The 18,620-nt window shown below is 37.1% G+C and overlaps 1 protein-coding gene across 5 annotated transcripts in view; it reads left to right on the forward strand.

Moving 5' to 3' along the window:
• Positions 1-18,620, forward strand: part of tert (telomerase reverse transcriptase) — a 98,604-nt gene that overhangs the window by 50,443 nt on the left and 29,541 nt on the right. For all 5 annotated transcript variants that reach the window (XR_005630691.1, XR_005630693.1, XR_005630690.1 and 2 more), the window contains exons 9-13: positions 1,683-1,796; positions 2,417-2,488; positions 3,661-3,846; positions 5,493-5,619; positions 11,960-12,021. Coding sequence is in view for 1 of the 5 variants with exons in the window: in XM_039736956.1 (XP_039592890.1) it covers positions 1,683-1,796; positions 2,417-2,488; positions 3,661-3,846; positions 5,493-5,619; positions 11,960-12,021 (561 nt within the window). In the remaining 4 variants the exon portion in view is untranslated. The remainder of the gene's footprint in view (positions 1-1,682; positions 1,797-2,416; positions 2,489-3,660; positions 3,847-5,492; positions 5,620-11,959; positions 12,022-18,620) is intronic.

An 18,620-nucleotide genomic window follows, 5' to 3' on the forward strand; every position in this document is an offset into this window, starting at 1 on the left:
CTGTGAGGCATTCATTAGTCTGTACTGCTGTTTAAAAGATAAATATTCTGGGACTAGTCCTATTAAGCTAAAGCATTATTTGGATAAGCTTCCTGTATCATTTACTTATGTTGATCTTGCTTTTCTTTTAGTTTAACCACCAAAATCTATACAAGTCAAGAATCAAAAATAGCAGCAGGAAAATCCTTTGGGTACTGTGAATTTCACAGCAGTTCTTTAGATTGTTTTCTCTGGCTTGAAATAAACCAGCTTCCCCTTTAGTGGCTTAGCCTTTTTTAATTTACTTTGACAGGCAATGGATGCCACTCCAAATCTTGTTTCTGACTGTGAAGGAATTATCTTGCTGAAATGGACTGATTATTTCATATTAGTTCATCTTGTACTGGTTCTCTTAAGTAAGTGGCAGACAAAAAATGATTAAATGGTACTTGTAGAGAAATGTTTCAATTTTTGATTATTTCAGTTTTTTACACTAGATGGCAGAGTTGAAAAAGTGTACATTTCTGATATTTAGTTTTTGATTGAAATTATTACACTTTACTGAATGGAGAAAAACTGCTGCATGAAGACACAATACTTTTCATATTCTGTATGGCAGGCATGTCTGAGAAAATAGTGTACTGCCAAAACTCGGAAGAGTAAATAATTAAATATACAGTACATTATTGAGCAGTCATTTAGTATTTGCTTGGATGCTATCAAACAGAATCCAATAGTGGGACGCGAATAACATGAACAACTACAAACTTGATTGTGAGAGATAATCTAACTAAGGAGTCCAAATAAGTTAACTGACCATACCAATACAGATAGTTACGTGATTCATGGAGATTGGGGAAAAATTACCCATCTATCTTCAAGCCAGTTGTCAAGGCAGACAGTGAGACTGACCAGCTCTCAACAAGTGGTGTTGATGAAGACAAACAAACACACTTATGAGTGAGTCACATCCAAGGATGTCACACATCCAGAGTCTCTGCTGTATCACCAACTTCTTGCAGTAATACAGCTTTAAACTCAGTTTGGCCTTACAGTTGCTTCAAGGATAGAACTTATTCTAGTGGCCCCTGACATTTCTGCACCCCTTAGCCTTCAGTTAGCCATAAATGGCAATTTCTCTTAGGGTATAACCTATACTACCCACTGTTTCAGAGGGACAGCACCATCAACTTCCCTGATTGAACATTGTTCCCTTTAGTGGTCCGAAGGTATGGCTACCTGTAACGATCACTCCCAGGCCTTACTTTTTTCCTTGGCTCAGGGTCAAGCTGTTCTGGCTGCTACTGGATCCATTGTTCTCTACTGTCCTTGGGTAATATGGCATTATTCAAGTGGGTCACACTTGTCTCTCCGTAATACTGGTGCCCCTACTTGTTCTCCCTTTGTAGCATCCAGCACAAATACAGGGCATACTGGCTTCTTGCACTGGCATTGTTACTTGTGTTGCCAATTGCAGTGCGTGTATTTTTGTCTTTCTGTAAAAACCTTCTAAGACCTTCTAAGGTTGTGCCAATCCAGTTTTACTTCTTACAGTCTTCATCCCAGCCTGAACTCCCGCTACAGCATATGATTAGCTCTTTTGGCTTATATTTTCTTTGCATAATGTACGTTTCCTGATATGTTCACTATTTCGGTGTTGGAAAAATAAATTTAAATAGCATTTCTCTTTTCTTTTTTGTCAGGACGTACGTACAGCGCTGTGGGATTCCTCAAGGCTCTGTTATTTCCACACTGTTGTGTAGCTTATGTTATGGAGACATGGAAAGCAAATTCTTCACACGGCTACAGAAAAGTGGGTGTGTATCAGTATTGTTATTGTGACCAATGTCAGACTGTTGTGCGTGTCTTTTGAGTAAATCTTGCAGATTTAAATGCACTCTGTGACAACATTCAATAGATTTACTCAAAATGCTTCAGTTTACATGCAAAAAAGTTGTACTGAGCAGGTGAAAAATAACTAAAAAATATTTCCAAAGTCAAAGCAATGAAACAGATTATTGGTTCAGAATGGAGTTAAATGTTGAAGACATTTGTGGAAAGCCCCATGCCTTGCACACCTTGTGGAGTGTAATCATACAAGTTCCAAATATTGTTCTGTGGCCTATCCTTTCAAACACTATGCAGCAGCCCATTCCAGGGAGTTTATGATGCAGAAGGATTTGATGGGACTATTTTTTGGCATCTTATAACGTCCCAAAGATGAGATATTGCAGGCAAGGAGGTTTCTGGCATCGCCTAGACATATTCTGTAGATTGTGGGTATGTTTGTTTGAGTATTGTCCTGATACCAAATTATGGAATGCAGAATGTTCACTGAAAAGAAAGGTCACAGGTGCCAATTGTTCATGACATGTAATTCTGTTTTTGCCTCAAAATCTTTTCTGTAGTCATTTTTCCCTCTGTTGCTTTTTACCAGTTTGTTGCTTCGGCTGGTTGATGATTTTTTGCTTATTACTCCAGATATACAAGAAGCTAAACAATTTCTCAGGTAAGTCATATTTTTACACTATTATCCTTTAAATAAGATTATCAGTTTATCTCAAAAATGAATTTCATGTATAAACCCACAGTTGCTTGACTGAAATGTGATTCTTTAAATACTTTAAAATGGAAATTGTACACCACTAACTAACTTTAGGTATGCAGCACTTTCAAAACTAACAGAATATTTTTGATAAGAACCATCCATTTAGTCATTACCAGTAGTATTATAAAACTAGGGAGGTAAGCCCCCCAGTGCCTTTGGCACCCAACCTCCAGTTGCAGCTAGTCTGCCGCTCGCGTTGTGAGGAGGGAGGGCTGAACACACCCAAAGGAGACACGGTCGCTCCTCCGAAACCCTAACTTAAACGGTGATACAATAGGAAACAAATACAGTTTTTATTTTTTTTACCTCCTCTTTGCTTGATCAGCTGCAGGCTTGCTGCTGCCACCATGCTGTGTGATCTGCATCTTGCGCAACGCTTTTTAAAACATTTAAAAGCCTGTACAGCAGCTGTCCTACTCTTATTTCCGGCCCTGGATGTGGTTAAATCTCTTGGCACTCTTGGTTAAGCCTCGTCTCGTGGGACATGAGTTCTTGATATTTTTCAGTTTATAAATAAAAAACGGAATGAGAAGCTGAAAATATAACAACATCACATTAAAAGTTCGATAAATTCTGAAAAGAATTATATCAAATTTATATATGTAGGTTTTAAAATATGCCCGATTTAAAGCGTCACATAAAAATGTAACATAAAATCATTGCACTTTTAGGCTTAGGATTTTATTTATATATAATATAGAGTAGATTTGCTGTTAACCAGTTTTGCTCAATAAATAACTCATTGTAAGGTAATGCTTCATATTTATTCCCTTCTTAATTTGGAATTCTTTTGTCGGGTAGACTTGTTTCACCGTTGTAGTAGTTGGGCTCTGCTGATAAATATATTCTTCTTGTTGGCACACATAATGAAGATCTTGCTTTACAGTAGTGTGGCCTAAACAGATGTGTAAGAGGATTCTCTCTTGTACTGTACTGTACTGTGTATACAGATATTTGGAAACTGTTGTCTGCAGATTTCTCTGAAATTTAAAGATGTGTTACATGAATTGATAAAGTGCTGTTTCCTGTCTCAGTGTAGTTATTTATTTACATTTTTATTTATTTTTGTGCAGATCACTTGTCACTGGTATACCAGAATATGGCTGTGCTATAAGTCCACATAAAACAGTTGTCAATTTCCCTGTTGATGATGTTCCTGATTGTGCAGAGGCTCGACAGTTGCCTGAAATCTCTCTCTTTCCATGGTGTGGCCTTTTGTTAGACACTCGCACAGTTGAAGTGTTCTGTGATTACGGGAAGTATGTTTGAGCAAAATCATTTTCATTTTTTAGTTACATTTTATAACAATTACAAAGATACCAGCTCTCTGTTTTCTTTGATCTACACATTGTTTTGTGATTACACTATGCAAATACTTTGTTTGGCAGAAGAGGGCAGTATTTGCATATTATTGAGCATATTTCTCTAATTTTTGTCATGTGTTCTTTGTATAACTTAGTATAATTTGGAAAATCAGCCTAACTATTTAACTCTTCCTCCCTTCTTACATTAATACTTTTTAATCTTATGCCAGCAATCAATTTCACTGAACAGTAAAATAATTTTAAGTTGATTGACTATGGCCATATTTCTCATATTTGTTTCTGGTTTACCACTGTGGCTTGTGGTTTTTGTTGAAACATGCATTATTCCGGCGCTAGTTCCACCCTATAATTCAAGTCATGTTTAATTAATTGCCTTGTTTCCTGCATTTCACGGAGTGCAATTTGGTTTTCTTAGAAATTTAGAATGCAGAGTATAAGGTTGTTCTTCTACCAGCATAACTAGAATAAGCAGAAATAAAATACTGATGGATCTATGGAGTATTCTTGTATCTTTGACCATATGGGACTCTCTTAAAGCTGTTCATTTCTTTAATTAAAAGATATCGTACGAACAGTTTGCTGTTTTACTTGTTTCTGAATAGTTTTATACAATAATGACATTTGAACAACAGACACCAGTTCAGATGATGACATTTCCTAATAGGACTTATCTATTAATGTCTTTTCATACCTGAGCACTTATTATGAACTGAATTATTTTTTAATAATTATCGTGAAGGAAATACATGAGAAAAATTTTAATGACAAACCACAGGGAAAATTGTCAGCTTGAGGGAGGAAAACGCAAATATTTTTGCGGATTTCCTTCCACAATAAATGTTAGTCTAGACAGAAGTCCATTTACAGACAAGAGTTGGTGCCTGATTAATAAATTGTTACGAAAGAATGCAGGGCATTGTATAGAGAATCCTGGGTTGTGGTACTGCTGATTGCACTTCATTTCCCAAGTATTTGATTGTTTTATTCAAATTACTTTTTTAAAATTGAATGCCTGTTTAAGATTTAAATAATTTGAATTCATTTGAATTCTTTACATAGTTATAAAAAGCACATTAGTTTATGTGAAATGCGTAAGTATTCATTTTTAGCTTTTTTTTTTTAATCTTAGAGCTTACTCCTTTGATTTTGTTTTTCTTTTAATCAAACAAGTGTCAGGTGCTACTAACAAGATATCCTCAACATAATCATATGATCACTTTGTGCTCCTACCACCTGAAGTACAATTGCATAATTGAGCAGATGGGCTTGTGTAAATAAATCCATTCACGTGCGTTTCTGAATTGGTTTTAACATAAGACAAACTCTTCGATGTTACTGGATAGATAAAATTAACATAGAAACAGAGACTCATGTCTTAAAGGCAGTAATTCTAATTAAAATATTTCTTGCAACAGATAAGTGTTTCAGTGGTCATCTTGGACCATGTTTAGAAGTTCCATTGTTCGTGTCTTTAGCTTTATTATTTATACTTAATGTACTTTAACCTACAAAAAAAAATCAAATAACTGCATGGGAGTGCATTTGATAAATAATATTTTCTTTCTTCTTAACTTCTTTAGTTATTCTGGCAGATCAATCAGATTAAGCCTGACCCTCGGTTCCTGCTCTAATGCTGGGCAAAACATGAGACGTAAACTGTTGTCCATCTTAAAGTTAAAATGCCACTCTATTTATTTTGATCTTCAGGTGAGTCTTTTGAAATAAAATGATCTGTATGTCAACTGAGAGTTTCTAGCTTCATCTTTCACAAGATGCTGATGTGTTAAGGTGCTAATTTTGGATGATTATACATGCTAAGCATAGGGAACAAGGTCAGGGTAATGGAAAGTTTGGTTTATTGGAGCATTCAAGTGCATTACTGTATATTGCTTACAGAATTATCTTTTTTCTGGACTGTGACAGGGGTGTAATTTAGAGACTGAGGCAAGAGGGGAGAAAACTATTTAAAATTAAAGCATATCACAGTTGTAAATGGTTTGGCACTGTAAATGCCACAGATGTCTCCTAAGAGTACATTTACTATTTACAGCCTCTCTGTTCTTTTTAGCTTGTCATAAACGATGACATTTCGGCTTGTTGCTAGGAGAGCCTCCAGCCTACAGTACATGTTTTTATGTTTTTGTGTCTTTTAGTATGGTTGATGCATATATTGATATGGATTTTACATTTTTCAAACAAAGTTTCCTTCTGAAAACATCCTTTTATGTTTTTTTTTTCTTAGATACTGAGCATAAAGTCAATTTAATAATTCTATTTATTACATCCTCTGGATTGCATTTAAGAGAAAAAAGTCATTTTCACTGCAGGTGTCCTTATTGTGGCATTAGTACTTCCTTGAGTCAAGTTACACACAGACCTGATTTACTGTATTCTGTTTTTCCACATATTTACTAAAACGTATTACCATAGTGATGGCTTAAAAAAAAAAAATGTATTATTTAAAGTATAAGATAAACAAGAGGACAAAGATAAAGTGTTGGGGTGCCAGCCCTGTAACCCTGCATGATTGAGTGGCAGGCAAAAATGGAAAACATGACGTAATTGCATGAGAGGTCTTTCCAGACATGAGTCCAGGGCAGAGTTGATAAAGTTTGGCGGAGCTTCAGGTTTTCAGTCCTTGTGGCAGGAAGAGGCAGCTCCAGGTGGATGGACACCAGGCATGATGTCAGAGGTGTTATAGCCATTAATCATCTGGTTTGCAGAGGGTAGAAGAGAAGAAGGCATTAGGACACAGTGCCAAACCCCTGGTGCAGTGGTAGAATTACAGTCACCCAGAGCCATGCTCATGACAAGTGTTTTATGTTATTTGTTATAAATTTCATCACAGGAGTCCAGAACCAACAAGCCAGGAACTGTCTCTGAATAAGGACCCAGCATATTACATTACTCTTTTAGACATACACACTCAGAAGGGGCAAGGTTAGAATCACCTATTTAGCTTAACTGCATGTCTTTGGGGATTGAGAGGAAATGAAAGTAATTGTAAGTATATTTATGTAGACACAGTGAGAATATGCAAATAATAATGAGAGCAACCAAGCCTGCATTTCAAATCCAGGACACTAAATCTGTTATGTAGCAGTGCTGACTACGGTGCTGTGCCATCTTAAAATGTACCCTTATTAACTGATTTGGAAAATGCTTTCTTCATTTCAGTTAATGTAATGTATACACTTCAAACTAATTTGTGAAAAAACATAATATGCAATAATACAAAGCTGATATAAAAGCTAATGGTTTGAAGTGAATATAGGAAGACAAGGGGATTGGTGGGCTGTATAAGAAAAGTAGGCACATGGTTGTGTGATATATGTAGTAAATATCTATCTTTAATGTAGTTGTATTGTATAAAACAGGGATTTTTTCTTGTTTATATAACGGAATGAATGTAGGAAAGTTGTAGACGTGGTGATAAATTTGCATAACTGACCCTTCTTTTATAGGAACTACATGCTTATGGCACTGAAGGAAAATATCTTATGCTTATGGAATATTGAGGCAAACCTTGTCTTAAACAAATGTAAAAGCAAGTTGTGGCAGTTGTCATGTATAAAATACTAGCCAACCCGCGACGTACCATACGCCGCATAATCAGGCCGGTTTTTTAATGATTTTTAAGCACAGGGAGAAAATTAACATTTGAAAAATCGGTAATGTAATAAATCAGCAAGAAATGCAACATTGTAACAATGCACGGAACGAACCAACACACAATCGTCCGTGACTGAAAACTGGCGGACCGCCATCACTCATGTGCCCACCTCCAACTCGTCACTTGAGTCGTTGTCATCTTTGCACAGTCCAGATGCACCTGTGACTCACGTAGACTTTCCGTGTTCCTGCAGGAGCATCTAAGAAGACGCATGTTTGTCGCGGATGCGAATTGCTGTATATAGCGTGTAAAACAGTTTGCTATGGTGCATGCGGTCGTGCGTCGTAACCGAAAACTCGGTTTTTAAAGACTGCTTACTTCATTGTGTTTTAACCTCAGTTGTAAAGGATTGTTTTAAGGATCCCATGAGATACCCCTCGCAAACCGTTTCACACGCTGCATATGGCGATTCACCTCCGGCGTGGCTCCTTCCTGCGTGCGCCATAGGTGTCTTACTTGTTGGCGGCTTAGTGAATCCATGCCCCTTCCGGCGTGCTTTCCATGGGTGTCTTGCCTTAGTGAATTATATATATATATATATATAGAGAGAGAGAGAGAGAGAGAGAGAGAGAGAGAGAGAGAGAGAGAGAGAGAGAGAGAGAGAGAGAGAGAGAGAGAGAGAGAGAGAGAGAGAGAGAGAGAGAGAGAGAGAGAGAGAGAGAGAGAGAGAGAGAGAGAGAGAGAGAGAGAGAGAGAGAGAGAGAGAGAGAGAGAGATATTTTGCTCTTAAGGATGATGTAAGGAATTTAGGGGTCAGATTAACAAGGCCGGGTTAACCCCGGCAATGGCCATTAAACTGTTATGTGTCTTATTTTTAGTTGCTCATTTAAACATTATATACTTTCACAAAATGAATGATTTATTCATTTGCCATTCCATTGGCTTGTAAGTAATTACCAGTTTAGTTTTTAATCAGGTGCCAAGGCTTGATTAGTGTGCCATCGTGTTGAACAGAATATTAACAGACATTTTGCAAACACTGATCACAAAGGTACATTTTTGGCGAAAGGTATTTTATTAACTCTTTATATATACTGTATATATATATATATATATATATATATATATATATATATATATATATATATATATATATATATACAGTGCATCCGGAAAGTATTCAGAGCGTATCACTTTTTTCCCTTGCTGCCAAAAGTGCATCGACAAAGTATTGAGCAAAGGCTGTGAATACTTATGTACATGTGATTTCTCAGATTTTTTATTTTTAATAAATTTGCAAAAACCTCAAGTAAACTTTTTTCACTTTGTCATTATGGGGTGTTGTGTGTAGAATTCTGTGGAAAAAAATGAATTTAATCCATTTTGGAATAAGGCTGTAACATAACAAAATGTGGGAAAAAGTGATGCGCTGTGAATACTTTCCAGATGCACTGTGTATTACTTTTTTGGAGTAGTCCCAGTTCAGGACTTTTTCTTAGCTCACATCCGTTGCTACCATTATTAAGCTTTATCTCCTTGACGCAGAATTAGATTAAACAAGTTTAAGAATATTATGTTAGTTTTTGTGTTTAGTGAAACCTTTACATATTTATATCTGCAGTGAAGAGAAATAAACTGAACTTTGCATAGCACTATTTAAAAACCCTCCCGTTACAGTAAAAGTGCTTATAAGATGTTGAAAGATGTGTGCGTAGTGCTGATGCCTCACATCTAGCATCCTGCGTTCAAATCCCAGTCCTGGTAGTTGTCTGTTTAGAGGCTGTACTTTCTTAGCGTGACTGTATAGGTTTTCCTCTTGCATGCTCAAAGACATGTATACCAGATAAAATAGTAACTCTAAACTGGCTCCAGTATGATTAATTTTTGGCGTGTACATATATGGGCCCTGTGATGGACTGCGCGCTCTTTTTCCTTGTTCTGTGCCCTGAACTGCCAGAATAGGCTCTTGCTTCTTTGTAAACCTGAGTTGGTTTAAGCCTCTTTGAAGGTATCGGTACACTATATATGTGTACATATCATATAATAGGAGAGCTTGTGATTTTTTTTTTTTTTTATTAAGTGGCCTCTCTGTACCAATATAACTTAGATTGTTGTTTGATCTTAATTTAGATCAGTGTTTCCCAAACTCGGTCCTGGGGATCCCCTGTGGCTGCAGTTTTTTGTTCCAACCAGATTCCTAATCAGACGCCTGATAACTCTGAGCTCATATCATTAGCTGGTATTTTTTTTTTCTTTTATTCGACATTCAGAAAAGCACAGCAGCAAGATTTTTACATTTATAAGACATTTATAAATATTTCTGCTTTTGCTATAGATTTAAATGCTTAACTCTCTTTTGTTGATTTCATTATATTTTGCCCTTTCTCTGTGCAGTTTTTCCCCTTCATTGTATCTTATTAATGACAATTTAAAACGAGCAGATCAGACACCCAGGCAAACAACACTGAATAATCAAAGGCTGCAGGTACTTCAGCATCAGACCCACTGATTAGTAAATAACTGGTTAATTAAACAATTAGAACACCTTGAAAAGTAGGATGAAAATACTGTTAAAAATATACATTATTCCTATATAACTGCTTGGTATATATTTTTTTTTTTTCGCAAACTTAGTTTTCTAATTTCTATATTGTTCGCTAAACACAGAACTTGGGAAATAACAGTTCACTTAATTAGCCCAGGAGTTCAATTAAAAACAGAAGCTCGTTGGAACAAAAACCTGCAGCGACAGGGGATCCCCAGGACCGAGTTTGGGAAACACTGATTTAGACAAAACGGAAAAAGAGAATTGTAAGAAACAACACACAAAAATGACCTTCATTAACATTTATGTATCTTTAACAGCTATGTCTAATTTTGTTTAAAACAGGGTGTATGCTCACTGCTTGTGATGTGTGACTTCTATGATCTGTACAAACAATTCTCTTCTCTTGCACTACACACAGAGCGATCAGGCAGAAACTATTCATCACCCTCTTACAAAATGATAAATGCATATATACGTGTATTTTTTGAACAAGTTAGATCAGCATTCACCTTTTTATTGAAAAAGGTACATGAGCCTTTCTGTTAAACTGGTTTGTTAAGGGAGTACATTGTCAATGTCAAATTTATTTCTATAGCACATTTAAAACAACATAGGAATGCTGTGGCCAAAGTGCTTTACAATAATAGAATAAAAGAAAAACATACAATTAACATCAAAAACATAAATAGAAATAAAATAAATGAACATAAATAAAATAATAAATAGAAGTAATGTTACATAATCACAATGAGGAAACCATCAGTATTACTGAAGGTCACAGAAAGTGAATAGAAATGAGTCTTTAATCTTGTTTTGAACAGTTCAATTGTAGCTCAATTATAGACGATTCCTTTACATTGAGTCAGATGTTACAACAAATGAAATAATAATTGGATGAGCATTTCTGGATTTTTCCCTTATTAAAAAGTATCAATCAACTGACATCATCAGAGTAACCTCTTTTTAGCATAATTGTTTAAGTCAGTCTTGTTCCAATTTACAGAGATTTCTTACACAGTGTTATCGATGCACATGGGACTGGAAAGTGTTATAAAACCATTTCTGAAGACTTTGGACTCCATCAGTTAATAGTCAATGTACAAAAGATTGAATTTTTTTGCCATTGATTCTTTTGCCAGGAGAGATCATCTTACACATATTCAAAAGCAAAGTATACAATGCATCAGTAAATTAAAAAAAAGAAACCCCTGGGTAATGGCTAAAGATGTACAGGTATTTTGTTTTCCAGCTAATGGTGGCATTCATCAGTTCTCCTCATCAAGAATTTTGTGTATGGGAGATCACCAAGAAGGAAACAATTTCTTTCCAGTCTGCCGTTCATCAGAAGAAAGATCCAGAAGGCTATTTGAAGAATGTTTCTGTGGATAGTTGAGCCAAAAGTCCTAAATGTAGGCTTAAATAAGGACTTTTATGTTTGGCAAAGGCAAAAAACTCATTCCATCGATGATGTATGATTGTGGTAATACAGTGTCTCTCTGGGGTGGCATCAGGAACTGGATACCTTGAAGTCTTTCAATGACACAACAAATTCTGGATCACACTACAAAGGAGATCTGAGTTGTGTATTAAGTTTTTTATGGGAGGTTTGAGGATTTGAAAGTTGAGAGATCAGTAACATCAGTCAAAGAGGGAAATTAGTTTGGCACAGTGGGAGAGATATGCATTTATTATTTTTTTTTAATGTAATGTGCCTCTCCTTTTATGTGGGTAACAAGTCTTTACTTAAATGTTAACCTTTTGTATAGTGATGACATTGTAGAACATATAAAAATGTTAACAATTTTAAACATTACTTGCTTTATTTGAATATGATTAATGAAATATTATTACAAATGTAACTACATTTTTATTTTCAAAAAATACAGATCAACAGTCACCTGACAATCTACATTAATATCTACAAGATCTTCTTGCTTCAAGCATATAGGTATGGCTTTATACACGTAATATATACATAATATATTGTTTCCTTCTTTCTTTCTGTTTAGTTTTCTTTAGCTGTGCTGCCTTATGCCCCCGAAGGACCTGGGTTTAATTTCTGCCCAAATCCCTTTCATTATATAGTTTGAAAGTGTTCTCCTTGTCTGTGTTTCTTTTCTCTGGGTACCAGTATTCTGGTTTCTTCATCTGTCCTAAAAAGGTGCAGGTTAGCTTTACAAGAATCTCTAAGTTGGCCTGTAAATGAGAACGCGTCTCTCGGGGATAGGTAGGTTAGTAGGTAGACTTTATTATCCCACCGGGAAATTTGTTTGTACTGCAGCAGGATAGTAAAAAACATAAGACATTGTTACAACGATAAAGGAGAATAAGCCAAGACTCAACAGCTGACATCTAGTGTTACCATAGGTACACACACTTAAGATTAGTACAAAGATGAATAATTACCTTTAACAGTGCATAAAATAGTAATTCAGAGTTTAGCATTTAGCAGCAGCACCCCTACAAGTAAAATAAATCATTAAGCTTATAGCTTTAGGACTAAAAGAGTTCTTAAATCTGTTGGTATCTGACTTATGACCTGTTCCCTAGCATACAGTATGTTCTCTCCCCTCATGACTAAAAAGAATGGATGGCTTGATGCTATGTGTGTTTGTTTATGTGTATACCAGTAACGGCGCACTTCACGGTAACGCACAGTGAATACACTTGACTTGAGCATTCATAGTTTTAATACTTTTTCTCTGTACGTTTAACACGTTTGCTCAGAGGTTGATGTGCTTGATGCTTTGCGAGCAGCTCTTTTTTTCACCACCCTAGTGGCCCGCTGCTTCTCTTCTTTCGTCGGCATCTTTTTGTGTTAAAACTGATTAAGTCAGTGTTTTCTGACTTTTCACTTAAGCTGGCACTTAAGTCTTCAATCTGCCTGAAGAATGATTTAAGAAATGAAGAGGCAGGGGAAGTGACAGTGAAGGTGGTAGGGATGAGAACTACACCTGCGCCACACAGCCACCCTACTGGCCGCTGCCGACAGTTGATTCTACAATAAAATAAAAATAAAAAGAGGAATATCCTTGGAGGTCAATCATCACCCCGAAAGCAGATAGTAGACGACATGTAGTATATGTGTACCAAATTTCAGGTCAATAGGTCAAATGGTTTGCGAGCAACAGGTGATTTAAAATCCTGTACAGCCACGGTAGTGTATTATATATAAAGATTGCATGACGGCATGTGTTGCTAACCTCACAACAAATGGGTCTTCTGCAAAGAACTTTCATGATCCCCTAAGTGAGAGAGGAGATGATTGCTCTTCATCTGCAGTATAGACCGTGGAAGCCTGAGAGATTATATTGGCTTTTGAAAAAGTAAGTTGTTGTTAATTTTAAAATAATATGGACTGTGGTATTCTAAATATGACTTTCTGTAACAATCAGTAGCGGGAATACCACAAAACATCCTATGTTAAGAGAAGAATGCATCCTGATGTTCAGGCTAAATTGCCCTCCATGGCCTAGTCATTCTGGCCCCCTAATCATCCCCTGTCTCTAATTGGCAGTCTCTCCCTGACCACGTCACCATCTAATGGCTAATGTGTGTTGAGCATACTGGCGCAAAAATGGCTGCCGTCACATCATCTAGTTGGTTGCTACACATTAGTGGTGATTGAAGTGCCTCCCCATTCACTGTGGAGTAAAACAAGCGCTTTGAGTAGTGAGAAAAAGCACTGTATAAATGTAAAGATTATTACTGATTTTAACAATAGTTTCTCCATATGGCAGCATTGCACTTTTTTCAGTGATTTGCAGTATAAAAAAATATTGCTTTTCAATTCTGTAATATATTGCAGTTTAACTTTACGCAAATAAAAAAAGGAATAATAAAGTTGAAATAATTTCCCTATAGTTTATTTTTCTGGTACACCTTAAGAAGAAAAAGCTTTAGCACAATGCACATTCATCATATTTATTTATTTTGTGGAAACAGATCTGGGAATACTTAATTATGGTACATAATACACACTTTGAAACACAGTGTAAATTTAGCTATGGGTGATTACTTGTGAGATGAGCCATTAGCCTTGAGGAAGGTTGTCAGCTTATAATTTAGATTAGCATATGTTATAATTAATATGTATATTTTTTAATACATTAAAATGTGCTTAAAAATTGAGGGTTTTATTATAAGCCCTTGATAGAAAAATACACCCACTGCCAAACAAGCTTGACTGCCATGGGCTACCCTGTTTAAAATTGTTAATGGGTTTCTTTATTTTTTTTTGTTTTAAAGTAAACTCTGGCATATGCTGACATGTACCTTCCTCACTCCCTGGCTTGTCCAGGTGACAGTCATGCAGGGAGGCAGGCTTGTTGCTCTAATGGCTTACCGGAGTTATCTGAGACATTGTGGCTGGAGACAGAAGCAGAGAATAAATTAGTTTTCTGTTCCACTCTCAATTCCTTGCCCACATAACCCTTTCTTTGGATCCTGAAAATGACAGGGTTTTCCATCACATCTAACATTATATGTACATTCTCATATATGGTATATGATGCTAGCTCATTAGTGTGGTGTTTTTATGAGAAATTTCTATTTTTAACTTTTAAGTCTTATGTATAATATTATGAACAGTGTCATTTAAAGTTCCTTGGTAATTCCTTCCCATTTTATTTAAATAAATGTATGCTTTTTCTGTAGCTCATTGTGCTTTGTTCCAGCTCAGACTAGATGTCCAAGAGTATGGTGCATCTGTTTTCACAAACATGTCCAGGAAAAAAAAAATATTGTGGCTTAGCCCCTGCTTTAGATCGATAATTGCAAGATATGGCTCAGGTGTCAGTTTCAACCACTGCTGAGGTAAAAGGGGTGCCAGATCTACTAAAATTGAATAGTTAACTATGGCAAAGTTCCTAATGAACCAGCCAGAATATGCCCTAAAAATGCCCTGAAGTGTTTATAAATAACTAGCTGATTACCCAGTGGCTTCGCTCACTGAGTGCAAGGGATAAAAATAAAATGTAGTATATAAATTATTAAACAGTAAAACATTAACATGTGAGAAGTAAAGATACATTGAGCAGTACTGGAGTGCTTTCGGGTAAAGTACATTTTAAAGGCACTATAACACAAGAGGTAAGTAGCACTAACTACTGTAGCTTAAATGTATTTGATCATCTCTCAGTAGCAGATCCCTTGTGAAAGGTGCTACAAGATCGCTGTAGTATAGAAATTACATTTTCTATGCGATCCTGCAAATTTCTGCCTGACAACCTTGCACTACATGCCTGTGATTTAAGAGAAAAATTATTCTGAGAAATGTGGACGCTGCCCTTCCTTGCTTAACAGGCAGAAGGTCCAAACAATTCCCAAGTCCAAAACTTAACATGAAGAGGTCGGTACATCTTCTTAGATTTAAACCTGTGGTGTAGCAGGTCCACAGCGCACGACAAAAGCTCCATTTTTAAATAAATAATCACCGCGCTTTTGGCTTAGCGAGGGGGAGTGGTAGTGTGGCTGAAGCGGTTCTCAGGGTGATTCGTGGTGTGGGCGTTTCTCACCTAAGTGCACAGGTGAGAAACTGTCCACATCCGTGATTGTTCCTGGGGCCGCTGATTTGCCACAGCTGCCATGCCCTCTTGATAAATAGAAGCGCGAATCAGATAGAGAGGAAGGAAAGAACGGATGGACGGACTGGAGGTTGCAGGAGGAAAAAGCAGTAAGCAGCGGGGAGAGAGAGAAAGCCGGTGCGGGAGAGCGAGCGAGTGAAGGCTCGCAAGTAGCTGTGCAGGCTGCCTGGGTGTTTGACCGACACACGGGGCGTAGTTGTTGTGGTCGCTCCCGCAGAGTTTGTTTTTATGAAGGACAGGAGTGACCGGAAGGTGGATGACTCTCCACAGAAGGCAGCGGGAGTCAGGACTTGGGACGTGGTGTCCCCAGCGTGAGAGCCTTGGTCGTTGGGGAATCCCAAATCGCTGTTGGTAGAGCCTACCGGAGCCAGGGATCGGTAAGGCGACCAACCAGCAGGAGAGTGGACAGAGGGCCAGCAGCAGGTAGGGTGACTCCCCTGTTGAGAAGCCCAGATGGGAGGAGTAGGGGAGTTGCCGCAGGAAAGAAGACACCGGGCTTTGTTGTTTTAAAGGATTGCTTCCTGCATTATTTTAACCTCGTTGTTTTTTTAAGATTTGTTCTATTTAATTTTAACCTCCACAATAACACTCGTTTTAATGGATTATTTATTTAATGACTTTTGAATGCACTGCACTTATTTTGAACACCTTGTTTTTGCTGTTGTTTTTAAATAAAAGCACTTGCTTTGTTGTGTCTCACTGCTAAGCTCATCGGTAACATTACTGACGGTGTAGGGTTCAAAGGCTCCCATGAAGACTGTTGGGAGCATTGAACGAACCTGCATTGTCACAAAACCCTACATGTTCTTAAAAGAATCAATCACAAAAGCAACCTTGAATGTTGCGGGGCTTTAGTGACCTGAGCTCACCTTAAGGGCAGTAAGTAGTCGTGCAGCGCAATTTACAAAGAGAGTCTTGCTTCGATGGCGCCAATTACACTCATTCGCAAAGATTTCCACTCTCCCAGTAGCCGATGGGGCACTCGAAGTGTCTCAAACAGTGTGAGAAGAGAGGACGCTTCCCGAAACTGCGAAGCTGTCGACCCGGCGTCCAATATGTTCTCACAACCCCTCAGCGTCGTCTTCACATTGTTTACAGCTCAGCGCAGTTAAAAAGTAGAAAGAAGCAAAGCTGTTTTCCTCATCTCTTCTACTATCAAGTACTGCCAATTAAAAAAAAAAAAACTTATAATGTGGCGGTTTCTGCTACAGTCACGTGGATGAATAAATAAAACGTCTCTGTCAGAATGTGCCTGGTGGCAGACAGCTAAGCGCTGGAGTCCAGAGAGGATGGCTGGGAGAGGGCGACGCGGGGGGCACCTCTATGGGATAGATCGGCGAGTTTGTGTTTACTTCTTTTCAATATCAGTAAAATAACTCTCACACAAATAATAACAATTTGCAAAGACGATATAAAAATGTTGTCCACAAACGAAGTGATTAGTTCCTGTTTTATAATATGTTCTCTGGTCATACGTAATTTCTGTTTTGCGTGGTCATACGTAGTTTTCATTTCAAATGCGAAAAGAATTTTATATATATATATATATATATATATATATATATATATATATATATATATATATATATATATATATATATATAGATAAGCACCGATCTTACTGTTGTCACATATTTTTGATTCTTATTATTTCTTTTAGGCTTCTACCAATAGTATTTTTAGATAATTACCCTTGTTTTCTCCCATTATATATTTCTTTAAGCTATTAGTCAATTTGATTATCTTTACAAATAGTGAATCTACAGATAGTTGCATTTGTGTCTTCTTAGGTTTCTTATTAGCGTTGATCTGCAAAATTTTGCATAATCAGTTTTCACAGCAAATATGATGTGTTTGCCGATGGCCTTATTCAACAAATATTTTCCTCAAAATTTGCAATGCGGATGCCTTAGGCAAACATTTTTCCCAAGCTTCCCATAATACTTTGCAAAGGTAACATGACATCACAGAGCTGTAGCAGCCGTGCACAGAAATTTTAAGCAAGCCTACTAGGAAAAGAAAAAAGCTGTTTCAGGTGCTGAGATGCACTGAAACTACCCTGTCCACCGAACAGCACTGCACTATATTTTTCCCTGTCTCCAACTGCATTTATTTTTTCAATTCTATTGCCATATGTGGATCGTCAGTAAGCTTAAAATGGTAAAAAAGTGTCCTGAAGCCACAAAAGTTGAGAAACACTGCCAGATTTCCATTCCACGGATGTTAAAAAAAAAATAAACATCAAACCCTGCAGTATTACTAGTAATGTTAATAGATATATAACACTGGTCCCTGCAAGCCAGCACCTCGTGGCTAATTATGCATGAATATTAACCATATATCCAACAACAAACTCAAAACAAGCCTCAAAGGAGCCCTCTAATAACCTCCCCTCCCCATCAGAAAACACTGGACATGCTGTGAAATAACAAAACCAAAAGTTTTAAGGCATTTTTTTATTCTTGATGAAAGAAATTGCAAAGCATCTGTACAGATACATGGGAAATGAAAAATGTTTTCCAGCTGCACCCAGAGTCGTGGCTTCAAGCAATGGAATGAGCAAGTTCCACACAACTGCATTGGTGCATGGCTAATGTGTGCCCCAAGATTGGCACTCTCTAAGCACAATGATCTACAATATTGCTAGTTTTTGTCTGTTTGTTGTAGTATTTGCTCCATCTGCATCTTTTCTTGTTTGAGGCACGGTGGTTAGCACTGTTGCTTCATAGCTCAGATCACATATTTGACCAAAATAATGTCCAAAATTGTTGGCAGACTTTTTCGTAGACCTCAGGGACGCTTGAAAGACCATTAAATGTGTAATCCACTCAAAATTAGTTCAGTCCCTCCTTCACCGTTGACTTCAATGCATTTTGCAGAGTTTGGTGAAGTTTGAAAACATTTCCATGATTTCACTGAACTCAAAGTGAAGTGAGTTTAGCAGAGTTTGCTCATCACTAGT

The sequence above is a fragment of the Polypterus senegalus genome, chromosome 15, assembly GCF_016835505.1.
Source record: "Polypterus senegalus isolate Bchr_013 chromosome 15, ASM1683550v1, whole genome shotgun sequence".
NCBI lineage: Eukaryota > Metazoa > Chordata > Cladistia > Polypteriformes > Polypteridae > Polypterus > Polypterus senegalus.